The sequence below is a fragment of the Heloderma suspectum genome, chromosome 12 (assembly GCF_057233095.1).
Source record: "Heloderma suspectum isolate Gila_16-S chromosome 12, 16-S_ref, whole genome shotgun sequence".
NCBI lineage: Eukaryota > Metazoa > Chordata > Lepidosauria > Squamata > Helodermatidae > Heloderma > Heloderma suspectum.
The window spans coordinates 7,906,131-7,928,432 of record NC_139469.1 but is presented as its reverse complement, the minus strand read 5'-3'; the positions used below and the strand labels follow the sequence as shown (position 1 = coordinate 7,928,432).

The 22,302-nt window shown below is 49.9% G+C and overlaps 1 protein-coding gene across 1 annotated transcript in view; it reads right to left on the bottom strand.

Annotated features, from left to right (window-relative positions):
- Window positions 1-15,056, bottom strand: part of LFNG (LFNG O-fucosylpeptide 3-beta-N-acetylglucosaminyltransferase) — a 35,410-nt gene extending 20,354 nt beyond the window's left edge. Inside the window, exon 1 of the mRNA XM_084818263.1 lies at window positions 14,325-15,056. Within this exon, the coding sequence (XP_084674389.1) occupies window positions 14,325-14,798 (474 nt within the window). The 5' untranslated portion in view covers window positions 14,799-15,056. The remainder of the gene's footprint in view (window positions 1-14,324) is intronic.
- Between the last annotated feature and the right edge of the window lie 7,246 nt (window positions 15,057-22,302).

Genomic DNA, 22,302 nt, shown 5'->3' with positions numbered 1-22,302 from the left:
CCAAATTGCTCCAAGCAGATCTCTTTAAAAAAAGAAAAAGTTTGCACTTTTGAAATTCACCCTGGATGGGTGGAGACAGGCCGGGCTGGATAGTTCCAGTGTCTTTCGCTGCATCTCTCCCTGGACAGCCGGAAAAGTCACTTATGCCAAGAAGGGAGGGAGGACAAGACAGCAGCCGTTCGAAGAATGAGCCCTTCGGCTTAGCCGTTTCAGAGTGGGATTATTTACTAGAAACAGAATTTCAGCCCAGCCCTTGTGTACAAAACAGACCAATGCAAATGCCCATCTTGGGGCAGGACATTCCGCTCTTGCAAATGCAGGCCTAGGAAAAGCTCGCAGAGCTGTTGTCGCTGGCACAGTGTCCCAAAAAGCCCAGACCCGATCCTATTTCAGCAAGGAGCCTGCGGTTACAAGGCATTCAAAAAAGACACGGTGCCTCTCTCTTTCTTTCTACCCTTGTGCTGTTGAAAAACAGGAAGAATCCACCCCTCTGTAATTTTAAAGGCCATTATTTTTAATAATCCCGATTGGGACAATGGAGGCCTTGTGCAATTAGGTGCCCACACGCCCCTCCCACCTCGCGCTCTGCATATGCCGCTCCAGGACTTGGGTTTCAAGTGCCATTGTGCAGCCCTGAATGGAAAGGCTGCGTCGCCCGGGGCGTGCGATGCGCCGTGCCGAGGCGCTGCAGAGAGCCTCAGAAGAGGCAGCACGGGGGAGCGGGCAGAACATTGGCGAGGCATCAAGGCAACAGGAGAAGAGCAGGCAGGGGACCCAGAAGGGAAGGGAGGAAGGGCGGCCTTCTGGATTCCCTCTGTGGCACATCACCCAAACCTTGGGGTGCCTGAGCCGCTTAGAGCCTGGCAGTTCCCTCCCCTTAGCAGGAAATAGGAGCCTAAATCCCAGAGTGCACAAATATTCATTATGTAGCTGTCTCCATCTCTCGGGCTAGCTGAGTGCACAGGAAGCTGCCTTAGACTGAGTCAAACCATGGGTCCATTTAGCCCAGGACTGTCAATACTGCCTGGCACCTTCGAGATGTGCTGGACCACAACTCACAGCATCCTCCAACTCTGATCACTAGACCACACTGACTTTATGGGGAATGTTGCCCTCAGGGCAATGGGTCCCACACCAGGGGTCTCTGCAACATGCAATTTCTCCCTCTGCACACGCCCAACGATCACAGCGAGTGGCGTTTTCCTGGTTTTAAATACGAACCTAAGAAGAGCCCTGCTGGTTCAGTCCAAAGGCTGATATTGCCAAGCATCCTGTTTTCTACAGTGGCCCACCAAATGCCTCTAGGAAGCCCCAAGGCAGGACAGGAGTACAACAGCACCCTCCCACCCATGTTCCCAAGCAACTGGTATACACAGGCATACTGGCTCCGGTACTGGAGGTAGCATAGGGCCATTTGGACTAATAGTCATTGACAGCCTTCTCCTTCACTCTAACCCGCTTTTAAAGCCATCTAAGCAAGTGGCCATCTCTCCTGTGGCAGAGAGTTCCATAGTTTGACGATGCGCTGAGCCAAGAAGGGCTTCCTTTTGTCTGTCCTGAATCTCCCACCATTCAGCTTCAGATGATCCATGCTTGAAATTGTGGAAAGAGAGGTGAAATGTATTGGTTATTCTGGAAGGAGAAGAGGTGGCAACTTAGGAATCTCCTGCTCCTAAATTTAGCTGGAATTGCTGGTACTCAGAACCTCCCAACTCACCCAGCCACCCCAATCCCAGGCTCCCTCTGCAAAGCCTTTCCTCCACAACCCCGGCAACCTGCCGCTCACTGCTGCAACAAAGTGGCCAGAACTGGTAGGTCCACTCCTGCCAGTGCAGGCCATTAGATCCAGTTGAGCAGGGAGTGGCCCGCACCTGTGTTTGGAGTGTAAACAGTAAACACAGCCCTGTTGGTTCTGTACACAGGAACGCACTGGGGTTTATGGGGCGTGTGCACAGCACACAGGCACGCACCCGAGCTGGCTATTCTCCCCCAGGGCAGGGACGCCAGCCAAGGTGCTGTGAAAATTTGGGAACTGCAGCTGCTCGGAATGTGTTGTCCTGGAGGCAAATATACATTCCTTGCAAGGAGAGAAAGAAGAAAAGAAGAAAAAGAGAAGCAAATTGCTTAGCACTTCTGAAAAGTAGAGCATAGGGCAGATCAGTCACGGTGGGGCTGCGTGTGTGTCTGAGCATACAACGCAGCCCTGAAAAGTCTATACAGCTGTTTAAAAGCCCAGGTCTCCAGCCCTCATGGGTTCTGAAGATTGCTCTGGTATTGAAGAGGGGCTACAGCGGAGCATAAGAGCACATGCTTTGCATACTAATGGTTCAGCCTTTGGCTGAAAAGAAGTCCATGTCACAGCAATCAGCTGATTAGTAAAAATTGCAGCATAAATAGAGATAGCCCTTTGACAGTACAACTCCCCTCATCTTTGCATCCACATTGCTTCTCCCATGACCAGTGAGCATCACCCCCACCATCTTTGGCCGTGCCCGTTCTTCCAACAACAACAACAACAAAAGAACACACAATTTCATAAGAGTTCCTCTAAGCACGTACAGAGAGCTTTTCCCTCCTCTCCTCTGAGCAAACTGCATCCTGTTCCCACACACTTAAGAGCCAGTGCAGTGTAGCAGTTAAGAGTGTTAGATTAGGATGGGGCAGACCTGGGTTCAAGTCCCCACTCATGCCTGCCTTGGGTAGTCTATCACTTTCTCTCACAGGGCTGTTGTGAGTATAAAGGGATGGCGGGGCGGGGGGGAGAAAGAGAACCATGTATGGTGCCCAAAGCCACATAGAAGAAAGGTGGGATAAAAATAAGGATAAAGCTATCAGTGGCTACTAGTCATGATGGCTATGTTTTACCTCCAATACCAGAGGCAGTATGCTGGGGAAGACAGGCAGGAGGGTACTATTGCACTCATGTCTTGCTTGTGGGCTTTCCAGAGGCATCTGGTTTGGCCTCTGTGGAAACAGAACAAACGCTGGATGAGACAGGCCTTGGGATGGATCCAGCAGGGCTCTTCTCATGTGCTTCACAGAAGGCACATGCACACATCCTCCAGGTCTGATGGCTCCCATGGAGGCCTGGCTCTTGGCACCGCACTTAAAAAAAAAAAAAAAGCTCTGCGCCCGCTCCCTTGGACAGCTTCTGGAGAACTCCATCCAAGAGAAACGTTTTTGAAGCTTCGAAAAGCTTAGATGGTGGGACTCCCCTCCTTCCACGGCTGAACTTTAAAGCAGGACGGCAGGTATCACCTGACCGTGCCAGCTCACTTCCAGCGCTGGGTATGGGACTCTGCCATGTACCCAAGCAGCCCTGCCTGCCAGCGGCAGAGAACAGTGGACCACCCGCCTTCCTTAACCCCGAGCGGAGGGCGATCTCTCCTCTGACGCGCCACGTGCTGAAATAAGAGGCACTTTCTTATGTGATCCTGTTAAGGCAAATCCTCCGACTCAGCAGGAATTTGGTGGGTTTGGATTCACTCGCATCTGGATTTTCCTTTCCCCTCCCTTTCTGGCATCACAGTCTCCCCACCCCACCCCTCCCCCCACCCCCTCTCTCTCCCTCTTTCTTTCTCTCTCCCCCCCCCCCACCCTCTCTGGCTTCCCAAGTATTTATGCACTGAATCAACCGCAACTGTAAGAACTCACTTCCAGAAGGAGAAGGCGGGGTGCGAAATAATGACTGTTCTTCAAGATTAGATAATCCCGAGCAGGAACAGAAAAGGAAGGAAGAGAAAAGGAAGGCCGTAGAACAAAGAGCCCTCATGGCCCTCTAAAGCAGTCTTCCCCAACTGGATGCCTTCCAGATGTGTTGGACTGCAACTCCCATCACTCTCAGCCGCCATGGCCAATGTTCAAGCTGCCTGGGAATGATGGGAGTCACAATCCAACACATCTGGAAGGCATCCGATTGGGGAAGGCTGATCTATATAAAAGGAAGACTTTGGGCGGTTGTGGGGGGGGGGGGGGGGGACGAAGCAGTTAAATATTCTAGCCGTGCGGGATTTTCTGTTCAAGAGCACAGGAAATCGGTAGCAGTGGTGGCAGCAGCTTGTTCGGTGTGAAACAACAACAGACTGAACCCAACGGCGGAGTGTAACAGCTCGCCCATGCGCCTGCTCGCCAGCACGCAGGGCTTTTGGCGCGGCGTGGCCCGGCATGTACCATAAGTCTCATTGCCATCATTTAAAACAAAACAAATGCTTCTGGGTCTACCGCTGGCGGAGTCGACAGTTGCTGGAAATGTGCCACCGAGCCCCAAAACGGTTATTAGCAGCTCTGGTGTGTCTCGGAGGGTATTTCCGCCAGCAAGCGGGCGTCTGTGCCAGCGGTGCCGGGGGGGGGCAGGGGGGAGGAGAAGCAGGCGGAGAATCAGAGGCACTGCTTGAATTAAATCTCTGGAGTCAAAACAATTGCACTACAGCTACAGATCTGTCTGGTTCTTTCCAATCAGGATGAGAAGCATGCCATGCTGTAGTGGAGCTGGGCTCACAGGGGCGCAGCCCTGGCACTTTTTGATAGCAGGGAGGGGGGGGATGCTGACATCAGCTCGTCCCCTCACCTCCCCATCTCCAGATTCCCTGTTCCCTCTGAGCTGAGCTGAAATCCTCACAATAGCTGGGGAAGGGGAGAGGAGAATAGGGAGAGGAATTTCCCCAGGGACAATAGATGGTTCCCTGTTGCCATGCAAAGTGTTTGGGGGTGGTTTGGTCTCAAATGGGCAATTAAGACTGATTAGCTTTTCAAAAGACCTGCTCCTGGTGGAGATGAAAACTCCTAGAACTGGTTTGTTGATATGGGTCAACACTGCCGCCTGCATTTTTGGACTGTCCTTGGGGGCGTGGCTATGGGCACCGTCATGATGAGCGCCAGCACTTCAGAAACTGGGAGTGTAGCCCTCCACCTCTCTACACGCCTGGCCAGGTATGCCGCACCACTCTGCTCCAGGCCTTCCCTTCTTCCTCTGCTAGATCAAAGGCCTCCCTCCTTTAGCCTGATGCTTCCCTCAGCCCTTCTACCCACTTTTCCTAGGCATTTCTCTTTACACTTTATTCCGCTGGATCTGAGCAGCTTAGCTAATGGAACCCAAGCGACCTCAAGGCAACTTAACACCAGCAGGGATCTTTCTGTCTGCCAGCCCACCTGGGCCCTCTGTGATATCACAGCAGCTCAGCCAATCACTGTCAGAGGCTTCACCACCACAAGATCTCTTGGTGAACTGCAGTCTAGGTGTGACCGCTAAAGACACTGGGCATCTGCAGAAAATACCTAATTTAAGGATACATATTCAAGATCCCTGAATGCAGATGCATTAACTCTCAACTTAAGGTCATGAACCTTCATTTATAAGCCTAAACACAAATCATTTAACCATTCTCAGCCACTGTGTGTTTAACCACAGAGGTGAATTTTTACCACTGTATCCATGATGCATGCTTATGGGTTTTAAAAAATGATTCTAACCTTGTTCTGGCTTAATCAGTCGAGATAAAAAGTTATGGTCTTATGCATGTAGCATAAAGATCTACATGGGCCAAGAAAAACAGAGTAATACCCAATTACCACTGGTGGCATTTGGTTGAAAAACAACTTTTTGTGAAGCTTTGCCTATCAGGTCAGCTGGAAGAGATTTTTACCATATTACGAGCACTCAGGCAAGTCACTACTTACAAGCCTGAAACAAAGTATGTCACAATTCTCTTTCACTCTCGTTTCTCACAACAGATGCAGGACCAAGAACCCAGGAGTGATTTCTCTGGGCCTGCTCAATGATCCCATGGACCAACAGGAACTTGAACCCAGGTCCAAGACGTCACTTTCCCTATCCAAGTACGTGCAATAACCTTCTGAACCAGTTGCAACTCTTTTAGGAAGCCCACCAACTCCGTCTGATGGTTTATACATCCTGCTCAGGAGTTTAAGGTTAAGATGATGATAGTAATAATGGATTTTTAGCATACCTTTTAGGGTATATACCCTCCCAAGGCAGGTTACAACAAATAAAACATTAAATTTCCAAAATTTTAAATAGCACTTAAAAACAATTAACATTAAAACACAGCAGCAGCTAAAACAGTTCTTACATATAGTGTCTTTAGGGTTTTCCTAAAGGCCAAGAGGTGGGGGGTGGCGGGGAGAATGCGGATTCCCTGGGGAGGGCATTCCAGACTACAAAGTCTTGCACAAGACCATCACTACAATTCTGAGAGGCCACGCGTGGTTCTTAAGCATTCCAGGTCAGGTAGAGAGAGGAGCACTCGTCCACCACATTACACGTTTTGCCAATTCTGCATTAATAAGATAAACAAGTCAACTGCAGCCTTTGGGGTTGTGGTTTCTGAAGTAGACCTCGGAGCTGAGCCTGCTACCTACACCTTGTGCTACAACCACAGGAAGGAAGGATGTTTGGTTTTAGATCTTATAGCCACTTTTTGCAAATACTCGGAATGCAACAGAAAGAGGAAGGCTAGCTGTAAGGGAATTCGCTTCAGTGTGGCAGGTTGACCGGGGGGGGGGGGGGGGAAACACGCCCACACTGCCTTATTGAAATTATTATTTAAATAATAAAGTTATTATTTAACTTTATAACCCACCGTTCATTCACAGGATCCCAAAGCTGTATATACAGCACTATGCCTCATGCTATGGCATGATTTCACACGTACCACTTAAAGCCCTTTGAGCTTCTCTCTTGCTAGTGGTAGGCATATGTGAACAACAAAAATGCAGTTATACAAATGCATTTTGGGCATTAAAAATAAATATCAATGAGTGGCCAGGCAGGAAAGTGGATTTACAAGTGGAATTTCCTGTGCTTTTCTGAGTCACCTGTGAACCGATGCATTCTCATTTTAAGCCCAGCACCCAACATTTGTCCCATGGAGGGGGACACATTTGCAAATGGCTTTTCCCACATTTTAACCTCTCCTCTCAGTAGAGAAGTATCTTCTGGTCACTATCAGCAGGTGCAGCTCCCTATGAACATAGGTTTCTGCAGCAGGGACATTTCCTTCACTCCATCCCCACCTAACCATTGAGTGGGGAAAGCTTCATTAATTTCACCCAAAATAATTTTTCCCCATCAAAGAAAGACATGTATGCACACCAGCACAGGAACACACAATAATACTTTACTTCAGGTGTCTCCAGCATTTTTGGACTCATGGGCACATTTGGGACTTTGAGAAACTGCTGTGGGCACCACCACAAAATGGCCCCCATGGAGGATGTGGCTAGTCACATAATGGCTGCTGTGGAGGCGTGGCTAGTAAAAAATGAGTTAAAGTGGGCGGGGGGCAATGAGGCTAGAAGGGAGGGGGAAACAGCAAGGCCAAAGGGTGGAGGGGAGAGAAAGAGTAAGGCTAGAGGCTGGGAGGGGGAAACAGCAAGGCCAAGGGGTGGACAGGAGAGAAAGAGCAAGGCTAGAAAGAGAGAGAAGGAAGACTGCCCTAACATTTTACAAGGTTTTTATTTACTCATGGGCGCCACACTGGGAACCCTTGCTTTACCTCAAAAATAAAACTACTGCAGGAACTTCAGTGAAACTGTCAAGGCCCCTGACCTTGCCAGTTTACCCGAGACCAGACCAGAAAGGCGGCACTGGTGAAACTATGAACGTTTTTCCTAAATCCTGTCAGTTTCACCAGAGAGGAGCAGTGGTGGTTTAGACAATAGCAGGCAATGCAGAAAGAGAGATTAGACTCCGTCAGGCTATACCCACCCAACCCATGACAGCATCCCAGTATATGCTGTCACCTCATACCCCTCAAACCCAGAGAAGTATGAACCAGCAGCTGGGACAGGCAAACACAGGTGCGGGGGGATGGAGTGGCTTCTCCTGCGCTAGCTGTGTGGGGGTTGTGCTGATATCTGAAACAGGAAAGGCGTAATTTGTCTAGGGTGGTGATGTGGGGGAAGATTTCTAATCGTTAAAGAACTTGAAATGGCGCATGAGATTTTGGCCTAGATGGTATTAGGCAGCAGTGGTAGTAGTAATTCCTACGGAATTTCCCACACTGCTTTGAAGAACCCCAAAAGCTCGGTGCCAAGGGCTGCAGGGAGAACAGAAACTGTGCAAATGAGGAATAGAGGAAGACAAGAAAAGGAAGACCCAACTCTTCAAACTGAGAGATACAGCCATCTGCTTCTTTAATGCAATGACGACTAACTCCAGTCATTTCCAGTCATTTCAATGACTCCAGTCATCTAAGCAGCATCAAGGCAGGATTGCTGTAACAGGCTAACAGTTAAAAGCAAAAGGACCCATGAGCCTGCCCTCTTTTCTGATCCAATTTACAAAGTGATGCGCTTCAGTTGAGCTATATTCATGAGGGACTGTCATCTGCTGCCGAGTTAGCACGTCACTGCCGAACCAGAAGCGTGGGAACCCTGGTGTCTTAAAAACAGGAGTCGCTGTGTCAGTAAGGGGCTTCACAGAACCATATAATTTTAGAGTTGGAAGGGGATCTTGGAATTCATCTAGTCCAACCCCTTGCTCAGTGCAGAAATCTTGCATGGCACTTCTCTTCGTTCCACATCGATTTGCCATGTGCTGTGCAGAGATGGGATGCTCTCAGCTGGCACAATGGCAGGAAGGACCATAGCTCAGTGGCACAGCAGCCGATTTCCATGCAGGAGGTCCCAGGTTCGATCCCCAGCATCTCCAGGTATGACTTGGAAAGAATCTTGCCTGAAACTCTGGACAGCGTTGCTGCCAGTCAGTGTTGACCATACCAGGCTGGATGGACCAATGGTTTAAGGCAGCGTCGTATGACCCAATGAAACTGCATGCAAACATGGCCAAAATCATCTACCTCAACCCAAAATCATGAAGGGAAAAATCTAGCTTAGTCTAGGAGATATACCAAAAAGAAAAGCTACACCTATGATCAGTGAAGGCTTCTGTAAAGATTGGGGGTGGGGGAGAAGAAAGAGACCATTCTGAATCTAGCTCCTAGCCAAGAATCAGCCTCTGTCCCCGCACTGCAAGCTTATACAGGCTTCATGCCACTTAAACTGTTGTGGCTTATCCCAAAGAATCATGGGCATTTTTTTTTTTTTTTGCAAAGTTGCTACGACGACTGTTAGAAGTCCTGAGCACAGAAGTGGGCATAAAGTAGCTCTCCGGATGTTGTGGACATCAACGCACAACATTCCTGACCACTGGCCATGCTGACAGGGGTTGATGGGAGTTGAAGTCCTGAACATCTCCTGCTCACCCCTACCTATTTCTTTCTTTATTACATTTCTATACCACCCACTAGCCAAAGCTCTCTGGGCGGTTTATGAGACAAAGCTTAACACCATAAAATACAATAAGATAATAAAACATAATATAAAACCATAAATTCAAAACAGAATAAAACCAAAGTAGGAACCAAGATAAGAGCCAGCAGCAGTGCAAAGATCTAAAATTGCCAGGTGAGCCTCTCTGGAGAGCTCATTCCACAACTGAGGTGCCACCACTGGAAAGGCTCTCTCCTTAGTACCCACCCACCTCACCACATTCGTGCTTTTAAGTGGGGATACCGCACACAAGTATTCCACCCTCCCATCAGAATTATGGGTTTCTGGGAAAAGTTACACTAGCTGATGTCTGTAACACAACCAGGCCGGGAGTTCTGCATGCTCACCCTTCACTTTCCAGCACCCTGTATCCAAACAGCTTCTTGAAACAAAGCTTTGGCTTTTCTTTGCCACGGGCCACAGCATTAAACAAAGCTGCCAAGACTCCCTTTTCAGTCAGAAAGTGCTAAGCATGTGAGCATGCCCAATCGGCTCAAGCCTCCTCTGGCCCTCTTGGCTCTCGCCCACTTCGGACAGCATCAGCTCGCCTTCCAGCGCTTGTCCCTCGAGTGCTGGAGGAGAGGTGTCGCTCAGCCGGCTGTCAGGCGGGCATCTCTCCAAGATGCAACCCACATTTCCCATCGCTTCCCTAGCCCCCACGCCCATCTCTAGGCAACCTGACCTGGACATGGCTAGCTCCAGCTCTCTCTCCCCCCCCCATACACACACCGCCACCCCGTTCCCACAGAAAAGCACGGCACAAGCGGGTTGCAAAGTCTTTTCTCAGCCCCGGGGAGAAAAGGGGCTTTGTTAGCTTGCCTGGGGAGACAGCGTGAGAGCCAAGCCGCGAGGCACTGGGAAGCCGAAAGGACAAACGACATGGAACAAAAACCCAGAAGAAAGACCAAGTCCCTGAGAGAAAAGGGGAACCGTTCCCAGGACTGTGTGTAGGTGCCTGGGGCCATTACCCACCTCCAGCTCCCACACAGTCATCGCAGCTCAAGATCCATGCATACCCTCAGAATTAAGCGCTTCCAGAGAACTGAGCCAGCAGGCACCGGCAGGCCTAGGAGAAAGATGGAAAGCGGCCAGAACAGCTCCAGTCAAAAGCCAGGTTGACCTTACAGCTTGTCAGTAGCAGATCGCTACACCCGCGTGCAACAGAAGTAGCACAGCACTGCAGAGATCCACCAGCGGGATTTTTCGCCTGGCAGATTATTATTTTTTTTAAGGCCCCGGGGAGTGGTTGGAAGAGAAAGGGCTGAAGACAACAGAAGCATGAAGGACAGGATGAGATGGATGCTTTCTATGAAGAAACCTGGATATCTGGACTTAGCATGCTCAAGGCAACATGAAAGAATGGCAGCCTCTACTGTTCAGAAGGCTCTTAAAAGGGGATGGGAGGTGGACGGGCAGACACACATCTCCATCACCTGTAAACAGGATACTGAGACAGCAGCCCACGGTGCCGCCTGCCACCACCCAGGGGTGGCCCGTTGCTTTGTGCAGGTAGGGAAGCGCTGATCTGTATTGGGCCCCATGTGGTTAAGTAAGAAACAGAGAGTAAGAGCACGAGTAAAGGAGTGTAAAATGGCATGTTTGTGCGTCTAAAAAAAGAGATCATGCCCTGCTTTGCACTAATGATCTTCAAGTCACTTGAACATCTTATGTTCTCTTCTCTGTGCATTGGGGGGCTGCAGATGGAACAGAAAAATGATCTCCAAAGAGTGCTTCTGTGTTGCTGTGTGGATCTCTCCCCCACCCTTCCACCCTACCTTCTTTGCAGGCATGATCTCAATGTTAATTTGCCTCAGTTCCCCTTTCTGTACAATGGGTTGCTGCTGTGGATAACTGTGACTCTTTGGTTCTGCCAACCTCTAGTCGCCCTGTCCTCTGCCCCACCAGTCTCAATGAGTACCAGCTGCCACTGCTATCACCATCCCTGCTGTATCCAGGCTGCAGTGTTACCACATTGACCAATCCCATGGAGGTCAATTGAGGGCCTAACCGACAATCCGTGCTGTTAACCGACAGGTTTGTGAGAGAGCACAGGTTTGATCTCATAGCTAGAAGCCTGGGCTTGGATTTATTTGTTTATTACATTTATATGCTGCTTTTTTTCCTCCTTAAGGAACTCAAGGCGGCGTACATAATCCTCCTCCTCTCCATTTTATCCTCACAACAACAACCCTGTGAGGTAGGTTGGGCTGAGAGTCTTTGGGCTCACTGGCCCAAAGTCACCCAGTGAGCTTCCATGGCCAAGTGGGGACTAGAACCCAGATCTCCAGACTCCCGGTCTGACACTCTAGCCACTACACCACACTGGCTGATACTTGCTACTGATGTAGGAATCTCTAGTCCAAATCACCACTTGGCTACCAAGCTGCGAATTGAGGACTGCGAAGTCTTGCACGAGTCACTACATCCAAACCTAAACCACCTTGTGGGGTTGTTACAAGGCAGAAGGAAAGGAAAGATGCTGAGCTCCTTGGAGGATGGGGTGGTCTGCGAAATATTAACAAGTGTCATAAGGATGATCAAGGATCCAGATCTGGTGGATATTTTGTGTTCCAGGTACTATAAGCAACAATAGGTGAATCTGGTTGCCCAGCAGCAACTTATCAGTATGCACATGTAACCACCTGATAAGATGGTCATCTATGGCCTTGCCAAGTGGGAAGTGGTCCTTTATGCTTTTGCAATGGATGCAAGGAAAACAGCAAGTTTTTCCTTGCTTTTCACAGAGATGAACAAATTTACCCAATGGTTACACACAACCCCGTGACTAAAGATGCCGCACTATCACCCATATGGATGCAACATCAGATGCTAATTTAGTCCACAAGGTAGAGAGGCTGCAGCCTTGGCTCTTGAGGGGTCTTAAGTAATCATCTCTGCCTCAGTTTCTCCATCTGTAAAAATAAAATAAAGTATCCATTCTGCAAGGAGGAATGAAAAGCTCTATAAATGAAAAAAAGAGTCTCAATCACTAGTACTGTTTGTGTCTACTTTAAAAAAAAAAAAAAACTTTCCAAGTCTTCGTTGGTGATAACTTGTGGGACATCCTGGAATACCAGCCACAGTTCTGGGGAGGGGATGGGGAGCAACATGATGTTCTTTGCCCTGTCCCAGTTGCTCTAAACAAGCCTGAGAATTCTTTCCCCCCTCCTCTTTTCTTTAAGCTAAACAGCCTGGCCTTTAGTCTCTGCTTTACAGCTGACAAGTCCAGTCCAGCGACACAAATCGCATTTCATGGCCTTCATATCCAATCTTCTTGAGGGGGAAAAAGTAAAAGAAGAAAAGAGGGAGGGAGGAAAAGAATTGGTGGGGGGGGGGAATAAACAGGCATCTCTGGGGATGAAAAGGGAGAATTCTTAATTCCTGCTGCTGTAAACCCAGGGAAGGAACCCAGGGAAGTTGGTTAGAGTTGTTCAAAGGGAAGGATGTTCCTGTCCTCGGCAAATGTCCTTGGCTTTTCCCTCTGCATGTTCTTTACAGACATATTATAAGGGTACCACACAGTTCCACAGAACATCTCCACCCCCTTCTAACTGTCCACCTCACAGGAGAGCTCAGCTACAAAAGGCCTGGTAGTGGTGTCTTCTTCCTTCCTCCATGCTACAAATTATAAAACGGTTTGAAGCCAGTTCCAAACCATGACAATTTATCCACAATTTATAGTTCTGAAGGTGCGGAGAGATCTGTGTTTAGAGATCCTTAATCCTTTCGCAGAACTACACACAACCCTCAGAGTTGCTTGCTTAGGATCCATGGCAGTTGACCAAGTCTGAAACTGGTTTAAAATGTGTAATGTAGACACAAAGCACAAAAAACATACAGCCAGCAATTACCTTTGGATGCCCTTATCAGTTCATCTGATAATCTGAAGAGGAAGCATTATGGTACCCGCTCCCTCCACTGGCAGGAGAAAACATGTTTAGACAACTTGGGCTGCCAGTCTTCCTCAATCTGGTGCCCTCTGGACGTGTTGTACTACAACCCCCATCATTTCCAGCCACCTGGCTAAGGATGACGGGCGTTGCAGTCCAACACATCCAGAGGGTGCCAATCTTGGGGGAAGGCTAGCCTAGGGGTTAAAGCTCGGTTTGTGCCAGGAATACATTTTTCAAGCACCAAGCTGGAATACAAGAACGATCAAGAGGGGGGGGGATCACCTGGGCATGCACAGAGTGCCTTCCCTTCACCAGTAAGTCACCACAGCCCAATCCCACCACACATTTGGGATTAAAGAGTGGCTTCAACCCCAATACCTCTCTTGTTAAGCAAAAGACTGCCCTGCACTGGAGCGCCACTGCAGCACCACAACATACACAGGGCAAAACAAGCCTCTCTTGCCAGAAACCCAGCTCCAGGATCACAGCAGAGAGAGAGAGAGAGGCTGGCTGTGTGGGCTTGTGGTGGAGGAGCGTGCCTCACTTTCCCACCCTGGGGGGCAAGGGCGGAGACAGTACACATATAGGCACTGGGCTTGCCGTTACTCGCCAGTCTGTAGCCTGCCTGCTCATTAGCGCTTCCTTGGCACGGGCTGGCATCATGCCTCTGCCTCCCTTTTGCTGCAGGCCCCCCACGCCTCCTGGATGGGTGCGAGCTAGTCACGGGGAGGGGGGAGTCACACGCGTGCCTAACTTGGACACTGGGGCTTAATGTCCAAGTTAATGTCCCGCCAAAAAACACCCCATTTTCAACTGCAAAATGCTCACGAGGAAGAAGGCACCCCTGAACGCGGGCAGAGGGTCTACCTATTGCCAGTAATCATGGGGCTTAACCCCCCCCCCCGCCCAACGCATCACCAATCCCAAGCTGTGGACGCATGTGGAACGCTCAAAGAAAAAGAGTGCCCTTGAGACTGTACAGAGTGCCTTTCTCCCATCGCTAGCCACAAATTGTCAGAGCAACTTGGATGTCTTGGCAGGCTAGGGCACCTATCTTAGATAAATAAATAAATAAACTGCCCACGACCCATCCCATAACTGGGGGCGGGGGGGGGCTGGGTGAGGCAGTCCCTCCCTTACCATGTCCTTGTTGCGAGAGATCCAGGTGTCCAGCAACAGCTCCATCCTGGACTTGTGGAACTTCTTGGTGGTCTTGACGGCGATGAAGACATCCCGGGGCGAAATCTCCTCCAGCGGAGGTCGCGACTGCTGCCGCCCTGCGCCCGGGCTGCCGCCGCCGCCGCCAGCCGAGCGCACGGCCTCCCTCTTCCCGCGGCTCAGCTGGGTGAAGTAATCGGTGAAGCTCCTGACCTCCGGGAGGCTCTGCCCCGCCGCCCCTCCGGCCCGCAGCTGCCGGAGCAAGCCCCGGGAGGCGGCGGCGGCGGCGGCGCCGTCCTGGTCGCCGCGGGCGCCGTCGAAGGGCTGCAAGAGCAAGCCGGCCCCGCCGCCGCCCAGGCTGAGCACCTGCCCTCGCTGCTGGTCCAGCACCAGGAAGCAGGTGAGCATCGAGCCCAGCAGGGAGAGGAGAAGCTTCTTCCCGCAGCTCTTCAGCATCGCGGGGCTGCTGCGCCTCAGCGCGCGCGCGGAAGGCGGCCGCTGCCCCGAGACAGCCCGACGGCGCACGGCCGCCCTGCGAGGGCCGCTCCGGGCGTGCCTCGCCGGCCTCCTGCGGGAGCCCTGCCCTCTGGGCCGCCTCCTCCGGCCGCGCGACCCTCCGCGCCGGGCGCCGGGCGCCGCCCTCCCCGAGCTCAGCCGCGGCGCACACGCTCGCCGCCCGCGCCGCACCGCTTCCCCTGCCGCCGCCGCGCGCGCGCGTCTGCCGCCTCCCGGGCGCGGGGCTCGCGGAGCCCGCTGGAAAGGGGCGGGGCGGGCTCAGGCCGCGCCCCTCGGGGGCGGGGCGGGGCCTCTGCGGGGTCCCGCCTCGCGGCGGGTCTCCCACGTGGCTTGGCTGCGAGGGGGCGAGCGGGGGAGGCTTCTCCCTCGGCTGGCCCAAGCCTCTTCTTGCCAGGGAAATGGCAAAAGTGAAGAAGCCATCGATAGGGACGCCCACGCCTTAAAACAGGGGCAGGCGTCGATATTAAAATATATATATATACTGGGCTGCAGCTCCTGCCATTGAGAAGACGGTAACATAAGCCTTGGGTCTGGATTTGAAGCAGGGGATCGAAGCTTAATGCTCAAATATTTCGGCCACCTAATGCGAAGAGAAAACTCCCTGGAAAAGACCCTGATGCTGGGAAAGACTGAAGGCAAAAGGAGAAGGGGGCGGCAGAGGATGCGATGGCTGGATAGCATCACCGATGCAATGGATATGGACTTGAGCGCGCTCCGGGAGAGAGCGCAGGACAGGAAGGCCTGGCGTGCTCTGGTCCATGGGGTCACGAAGCGTCGGACACGACTGAATGACTGAACAACAACAACAACAATCGAAGCTTAATAAAGCATATTTTTCCAGCGCTAGGCATAGCGCTGCTGTAATACAATCAAAGAGTGCCTCTGAGCGTATGCGGAATGACCTCCCTGCCCTTCCAAACGCAGTTCAGCTGCTGCACTTAGCTGGGATTAAGGGTCAGGTCTTCAGAAGATGGGGGCATCTCATTTTACCCCCGCAGCGGTCCTGTGAGGGAGGTCAGGCACGGGCGGAGGCGGGGCAGAAACTCCGGAGGAGCCACAGGTTAACAGCAGAGCATAAGATTCGTATTCAGAAGATCCCCTATTTGGTCCTTGGAACCTCCAACTAAAGGGGGGGGGACCTTTTTTCCTGTTGAGGACGGCATTCCTTTGAAGGTAACTGCCTGGGTGCCACATGGTGCTGCTGGGCAAGGCCACCCCTTTTCTCTCTCTGACACCCCCTTCATAATATTTTATTATTTTATTTCATTTATTTCATTTCTATACCGCCCAATAGCCGAAGCTCTCTGGGCGGTTCACAAAAATTAAAACCAAACAGCGCACAATAAAACAATTTAAAATATATAGAACGTTAAAACCACAATATAACAATACAACCACAATAAAACCTAGCAGCAGTGCAGGAGTTTAAAATACAGATTTAAAACAGCAAAACTAAAAGTTCAGAAAGCTAAAATGCCTGGGAAAATAAAAAGGTCTTCACCTGGCGCCGAAAGGAATACAATGTAGGTGTCAGGCGAGCCTCACCAGGGAGCTCATTCCAGAGCCGGGGTGCCACAGCAGAAAAGGCCCTCCTCCTAGTAGCCACCCGCCTCACTTCCTTTGGCAGGGGCTCACCAAGAAGGGCCACTGAGGATGATCTTAAGGTCCAGGCAGGCACATATGGGAGGAGGCGATCCTTCAGGTAACCTGGCCCCAAGCCATTAAGGGCTTTAAATGTTAACACCAGCACTTTGAATTGGGCCCGGAAATGGACTGGCAGCCAGTGCAGCTGAAAAAGTACTGGCGTAATATGAGCTCGCAGGCCAGTCCCTGTTAACAGTCTTGCTGCCCTACTTTGGACCAGCTGAAGTTTCCGGACCGTTTTCAAAGGCAGCCCCACGTATAATGCATTGCAGTAATTCAGACGAGAAGTTATCAGAGCATGGATAACTGTAGCTAGGCTATCTCTGTCCAGATAAGGGTGTAGTTGGTATACCAGCCTAAGCTGATAAAAAGTGCTCTGTGCCACTGAGTTCACCTGTGCCTGAACTCAGTGGCACGGAGCACTTTTTATCAGCTTAGGCTGGTATACCAACTACGCCCTTATCTGGACAGAGATAGCCTAGCTACAGTTATCCATGCTCTGATAACTTCTCGTCTGGATTACTGCAATGCGTTATACGTGGGGCTGCCTTTGAAAACGGTCCGGAAACTTCAGCTGGTCCAAAATAGGGCAGCAAGATTGTTAACAGGGACTGGCCTGCGAGCTCATATTACGCTAGTACTTTTCCAGCTGCACTGGCTGCCGGTCCATTTCCGGGCCCGATTCAAAGTGCTGGTGTTAACATTCAAAGCCCTTAATGGCTTGGGGCCAGGTTACCTGAAGGATCGCCTCCTCCCATATGTGCCTGCCCGGACCTTAAGATCATCATCAGCGGCCCTTCTCCGTGAGCCCCTGCCAAAGGAAGTGAGGCGGGTGGCTACTAGGAGGAGGGCTTTTTCTGTTGTGGCACCCCGGCTCTGGAATGAGCTCCCTAGTGAGGTTCGCCTGGTGCCTACATTGTACTCCTTTCGGCGCCAGGTGAAGACCTTTTTATTTTCCCAGGCATTTTAGCTTTCTAAATTTTTATCTTTGCTGTTTTAAATCTGTATTTTAAACTCCTGTACTGCTGCTAGGTTTTATTGTGGTTGTATTGTTATATTGTGGTTTTAATGTTCTATATATTTTAAATTGTTTTATTGTGTGTTGTTTGGTTTTAGTTTTTGTGAACCGTCCAGAGAGCTTCAGCTATTGGGCGGTGTAGAAATGAAATAAATAAATAAATAAATATCAGAGCATGGATAACTGTAGCTAGGCTATCTCTGTCCAGATAAGGGCGTAGTGAGTCAGTGCCAATCTGGACTGGGCCCCATGTGGTTAAAGTGAGAGAGCGAGAGAGAGAGAAATTGTGTGTCTGCAAGAGATCACCCAATGCGTTACCCTAGCGATGCTGAAGTGACTTGCCCTAGCTTCTCTCCTCTCTGCCTTGATTGCGGCGGGATTGTCACTGAGGGTGTCCCAACTTTGGAAAAGGGAATTGCTTGCGGCTTGCTACAGATATGGGGGGGGGGATACAAGAGTAACCCGCAGCCCCCATTTTGTGTTTCATCCCCAGAACAATCCTGATGATGGCTTTGGGGAAGGGGCAGAACTCCGTGGTAGAGAGCACCTGCTTTGCACGCAAAAGGTCCCAGGTTCGATCCGTGGCGTCTCCGGTTAAGATGATCCCCAGCAGCATAGTGCAGCTTTCCATAACCTGGCGCCCCCCAGATGTGCTGCACTACAAATCCCATCACCTCCAGCCAACATGGTCGCCCCAACTTGGCACTCTCCGGAACTGCTGGGCTATAAATCCCATCATTCCCAGCCAACACAGCCACCCCCACGTGGTGCCTTCCACATGTGTTGGACTGCAATTCCCATCATTCCAGCTACCACGGCCACCCCACCTTGATGCTCTCCAGACATGTTGGGCTGCAACTCCCATCAGGCGATACTGGAGTAAATGGACCAATGGACTGACACAGCATAAGTCCGCTTTAGTTTACTCCTATAACCTTAATGTGTCTGTCTTTGAAGGGTGGTCATGAGCATCCCCTTGAACCCAACCTGCGCCTGCTCTTGACATGTCTTGCTGGGTGCTTTACAGGGGTCCATATCAGCCAGGGGTCCCGCCATTTTAAGTCAGAGCACTCCACTGGCCTTGTGCGGAACAAACCGTTTGCATACGGCAGCCTGGCGGACAGATGTCACTTGCTTAATGCAGCCCACCGTTACCGAAGAGTGTTTTCCAGTGGAAACGGGGGTGGATACACGAAGCATGGTCGCTCTGTGATGAATGATAAAAGTACGATTAGCTGCAGCAATATGGTAGGCACCTGGTGTGGTACCGAAGTCCCGGTTCTCAGGGCTGTGATTGCTTACACACGCACAGTCTTTCTCGGGGTTGTTGTTAGTTCCCTTGCCACTTTCAGTGCTCTAGAAGGCCATCACATAAGACCCATGTTGGACAAGACCACATGCCCGTCTCCTCGGGCGTTCCATCTCTGGCACCAACGCCCAGCATACTTGGTTGTCCGTTGAGGCCCATGAACCCCAGAAGGGCCCACCGGGGGTGACACACACCCTATCTGGGGGCCCACCGCCACTGCTGCTACTTCTGTTTCACTCCCGAACTGTGGCAGGCACGCCACAATGTCTTTTATAACGGCTTGTCAAATTCGGCTAATTCTTGGAGGTGTAATGCAGTCACTTCTTCACTTATTCATATGTTTTGGAAATGCCCTATGGTTGCCTCCTTTTGGGAAGCAAAAGTTTTTATATGGATAAATTTTGAATTGGAAAGCTCTTTAATATTTACTGATGTGAATGTTCTTTTAAATTACTTACCTGCTTCTTGGAATGTAACACATGCTCAGCATAAATGGATCTTTTGCGCCCTTTTGGTGGCTAAAAGACTGATGCTACAATACTGGCAGGTTGAAAGCCCAGCACCTATAATGCAGTGGACTGAAGACTTAATGATGCTGGCAACTTTTGAAAGATATATGGCCATAGCTTGCAAATGGATATATGGCCATAGCTTGCAAGATATATGGCCATAGCTTGCAAGATATATGGCCATAGCTTGCAAATGGACTTGTATGTGGATATCTGGTCTGCTTTTACTGAAGTTTACGTGCAACCTATTTTTTCTCCTTTTTCTTTCTTTCTAGAATATTGTAATATTTGAAACTAAGGATTTTAGAATATGCTGTTATTTTTTGTTATTCTTTTACTTGGGGGCTTTTTTGGTTTTGTTGTTTTCTGTTTGTTTTGTTTGGTTGAAATTCACAATAAAATATTGGGGGGGGGGGAGCTGTGGTATGCACTCTGCCAAGAACTAAAACTGCCCCCACCCCCCTCAAGCTCCGTAGAAAGGGTTTGAAGACACATCTTTTTAATGTAGCCTTTTACATTATGTAGTTTTAATGCCTTGGGCCTTGGAGTCCTCCATCTATCCAACGCCAGTATCAGAGGCAGTATTCCCGTATAGAGGCAGTGTGCCTATGTACAGCAGTTGCTGGGGAACATGGGTGGGAGGGTGCTGTTGCGCTCGTGTGCTGCTTGTGGGGATCCTGGTCGACAGCTGGTTGGCCACTGTGTGAACAGAATGATAGATGGACCCTTGGTCTGATCCAGCAGGTCTCTTCTGATGTTCTTAACGCCCTGCTGGCCAAAGCTGGGCAGGGCGGGAGGAGGACAGAGGTTTTTACAGCCTCTCATTCCTCCGATTTTTGTTATTTTCAGCTAGATGGACCCAGAGGCTGACTGAACTTCCAGCAGACAGGACAGAAAGGCTTGTAGATCCAGTGGATTGTCTCTCCCCTGCCTTCTCTGCCTTCCTGCTCTCCCCATGGTGTAGTGGACTCAGCCCTGACACTTTTTTTGCTAGCGGAGGTGCTGAGGTCATCTGCCACAGCCCCTCAGATTTCCCTGTTCCCTCAGGGCTTAGCTGCAATCCACACAGTAGCTGTGGGGAAAGGATTTTCCCCACAACAATATATTGTTCCCTTTGTGATGCAAAGTATTTTGGGAATGGCTTGGTCTTGAATGGGCAATTAAGGTCCATTAGGTTGACAAAAACTTGCTCCAGATGTAGAGAAAACTGCTAGAACTGGTTTGTTGACGGGGCATTTTTTACTCTTCCTGTACTTCAATATTTACCACAACACTGCTGCTCCCGCTCCATCCTTTTCCGGGGTCACTGTTGCAGAACGTTCCACAACAGCTACTACAAGGGGTGGTGGGGTGGAAATCCTCACTTGGATTTTCCCCTCCCCATCACTACATCGACAGAATTGGGGCAGGAAATCCGCAATATCCTATAGCCCTTGGGACACCTTCCCAGGGACCATAGGATTGCTCTGTTAATGTTTTACTACTGGTCCCTGTTTTTAGTTGTTTTAAAAGGTTTATTGTTTTTAAATTGTTGTATACTCCCTTGATGGCTTTCTAGCAAATAAGGTGGTATATAAAGGTTAATAATATATTAACCAGTATGGTGTAGTGGTTAGAGTGTTGGACTAGGACCCTGGAGATCTGGGTTCTGGTCCCCACTTGGCCATGAAGCTCAGTGGGTGACTTTGGGCCAGTCACAGACTCTCAGCTTAACCTTAACCTCACAGACAAACTGGAGAGGCAACAGAGGAGGGCAACAAAGATGACCAGAGGACTGGAAACAAAGCCCTATTGTGGAGAGACTGAAAGAACTGGGCATGTTGAGCCTTGAGAAGAGAAGACTGAGGGGAGATATGATAGCACTCTTCAAGTACTTGAAAGGTTGTCACAGAGAGGAAGGCCAGGATCTCTTCTCCATCATCCCAGAGTGCAGGACACGGAAGAATGGGCTCAAGTTACAGGAAGCCAGATTCCGGCTGAACATCAGGAGAAACTTCCTGGCTGTTAGAGCAATACGACAATGGAACCAATTACCTAGGGAGGTAGTGGGCTCTCTGACACTGGAGGCATTCAGGATGAGGCTGGACAGCCATCTGTCAGGGATGCTCTGACTTGGATTCCTGCATTGAGCAGGGGGTTGGACTCAATGGCCTTGTAGGCCCCTTCCAACCCTACTATTCTATGATTCTATACCCCACAGGGTTGTTCAGAGGATAAAATAGAGAGGAGGAGGAAGACCATGTAAGCTGCCTTGGTTTCTGTGCAAGAGGGAAAAAGGCAGGATATAAGTGCAATACATAATAATAAACATTATTTATGTTCCCTTACATAGGAACAGGAAGTTGAGCATACTGCCAAATTTAAAACATTTCCCCACCCCCCAGTTTCCAAATTATTCTAAAAAAATGATGGCTTTGCGGAGGAGGGCGCCAATTGGCTAGTATCCATGACACCACCAAGAGACTCCTCATCCCAACTTGTAGAGTAATATGTGGCTTGTTTATTTATCTATTTATTTTGGTAAGATGAAGGATAAATATATAGATGAATAAGCAATAGATGTGCCACATTAAAAAAAAAATTACACGGTCGACAGTCCTGATGTACAGCAGCAAGGGTGAGACTGATGGAGTTCAACTTTCTGGAATATACAAGTTATGAAAAAGATGGACACATATCACGAGTATTGAACTCACAATGACTGCCCTGAAAATCTCCCTTCTGTCTGTCTTTTCCCTTTATACCGCTGTCCTGATTGCAGTTGCTTGACACAGTAGTATTTATAGTCCCTGCCATGGTCTGATGCAGCCCCCTTGCAGAAGCTAAACAGGCCAGGATTTTCTGTGTCTGGATGGGAGACCACCTGGGAACCCTATGTATGTTTCCTTGAGTTTCATGATGAAAGAAAGGTAGGATAGAGATGTACTCATGAATAAATAATGAAATTATAGGGGCACAATGGTT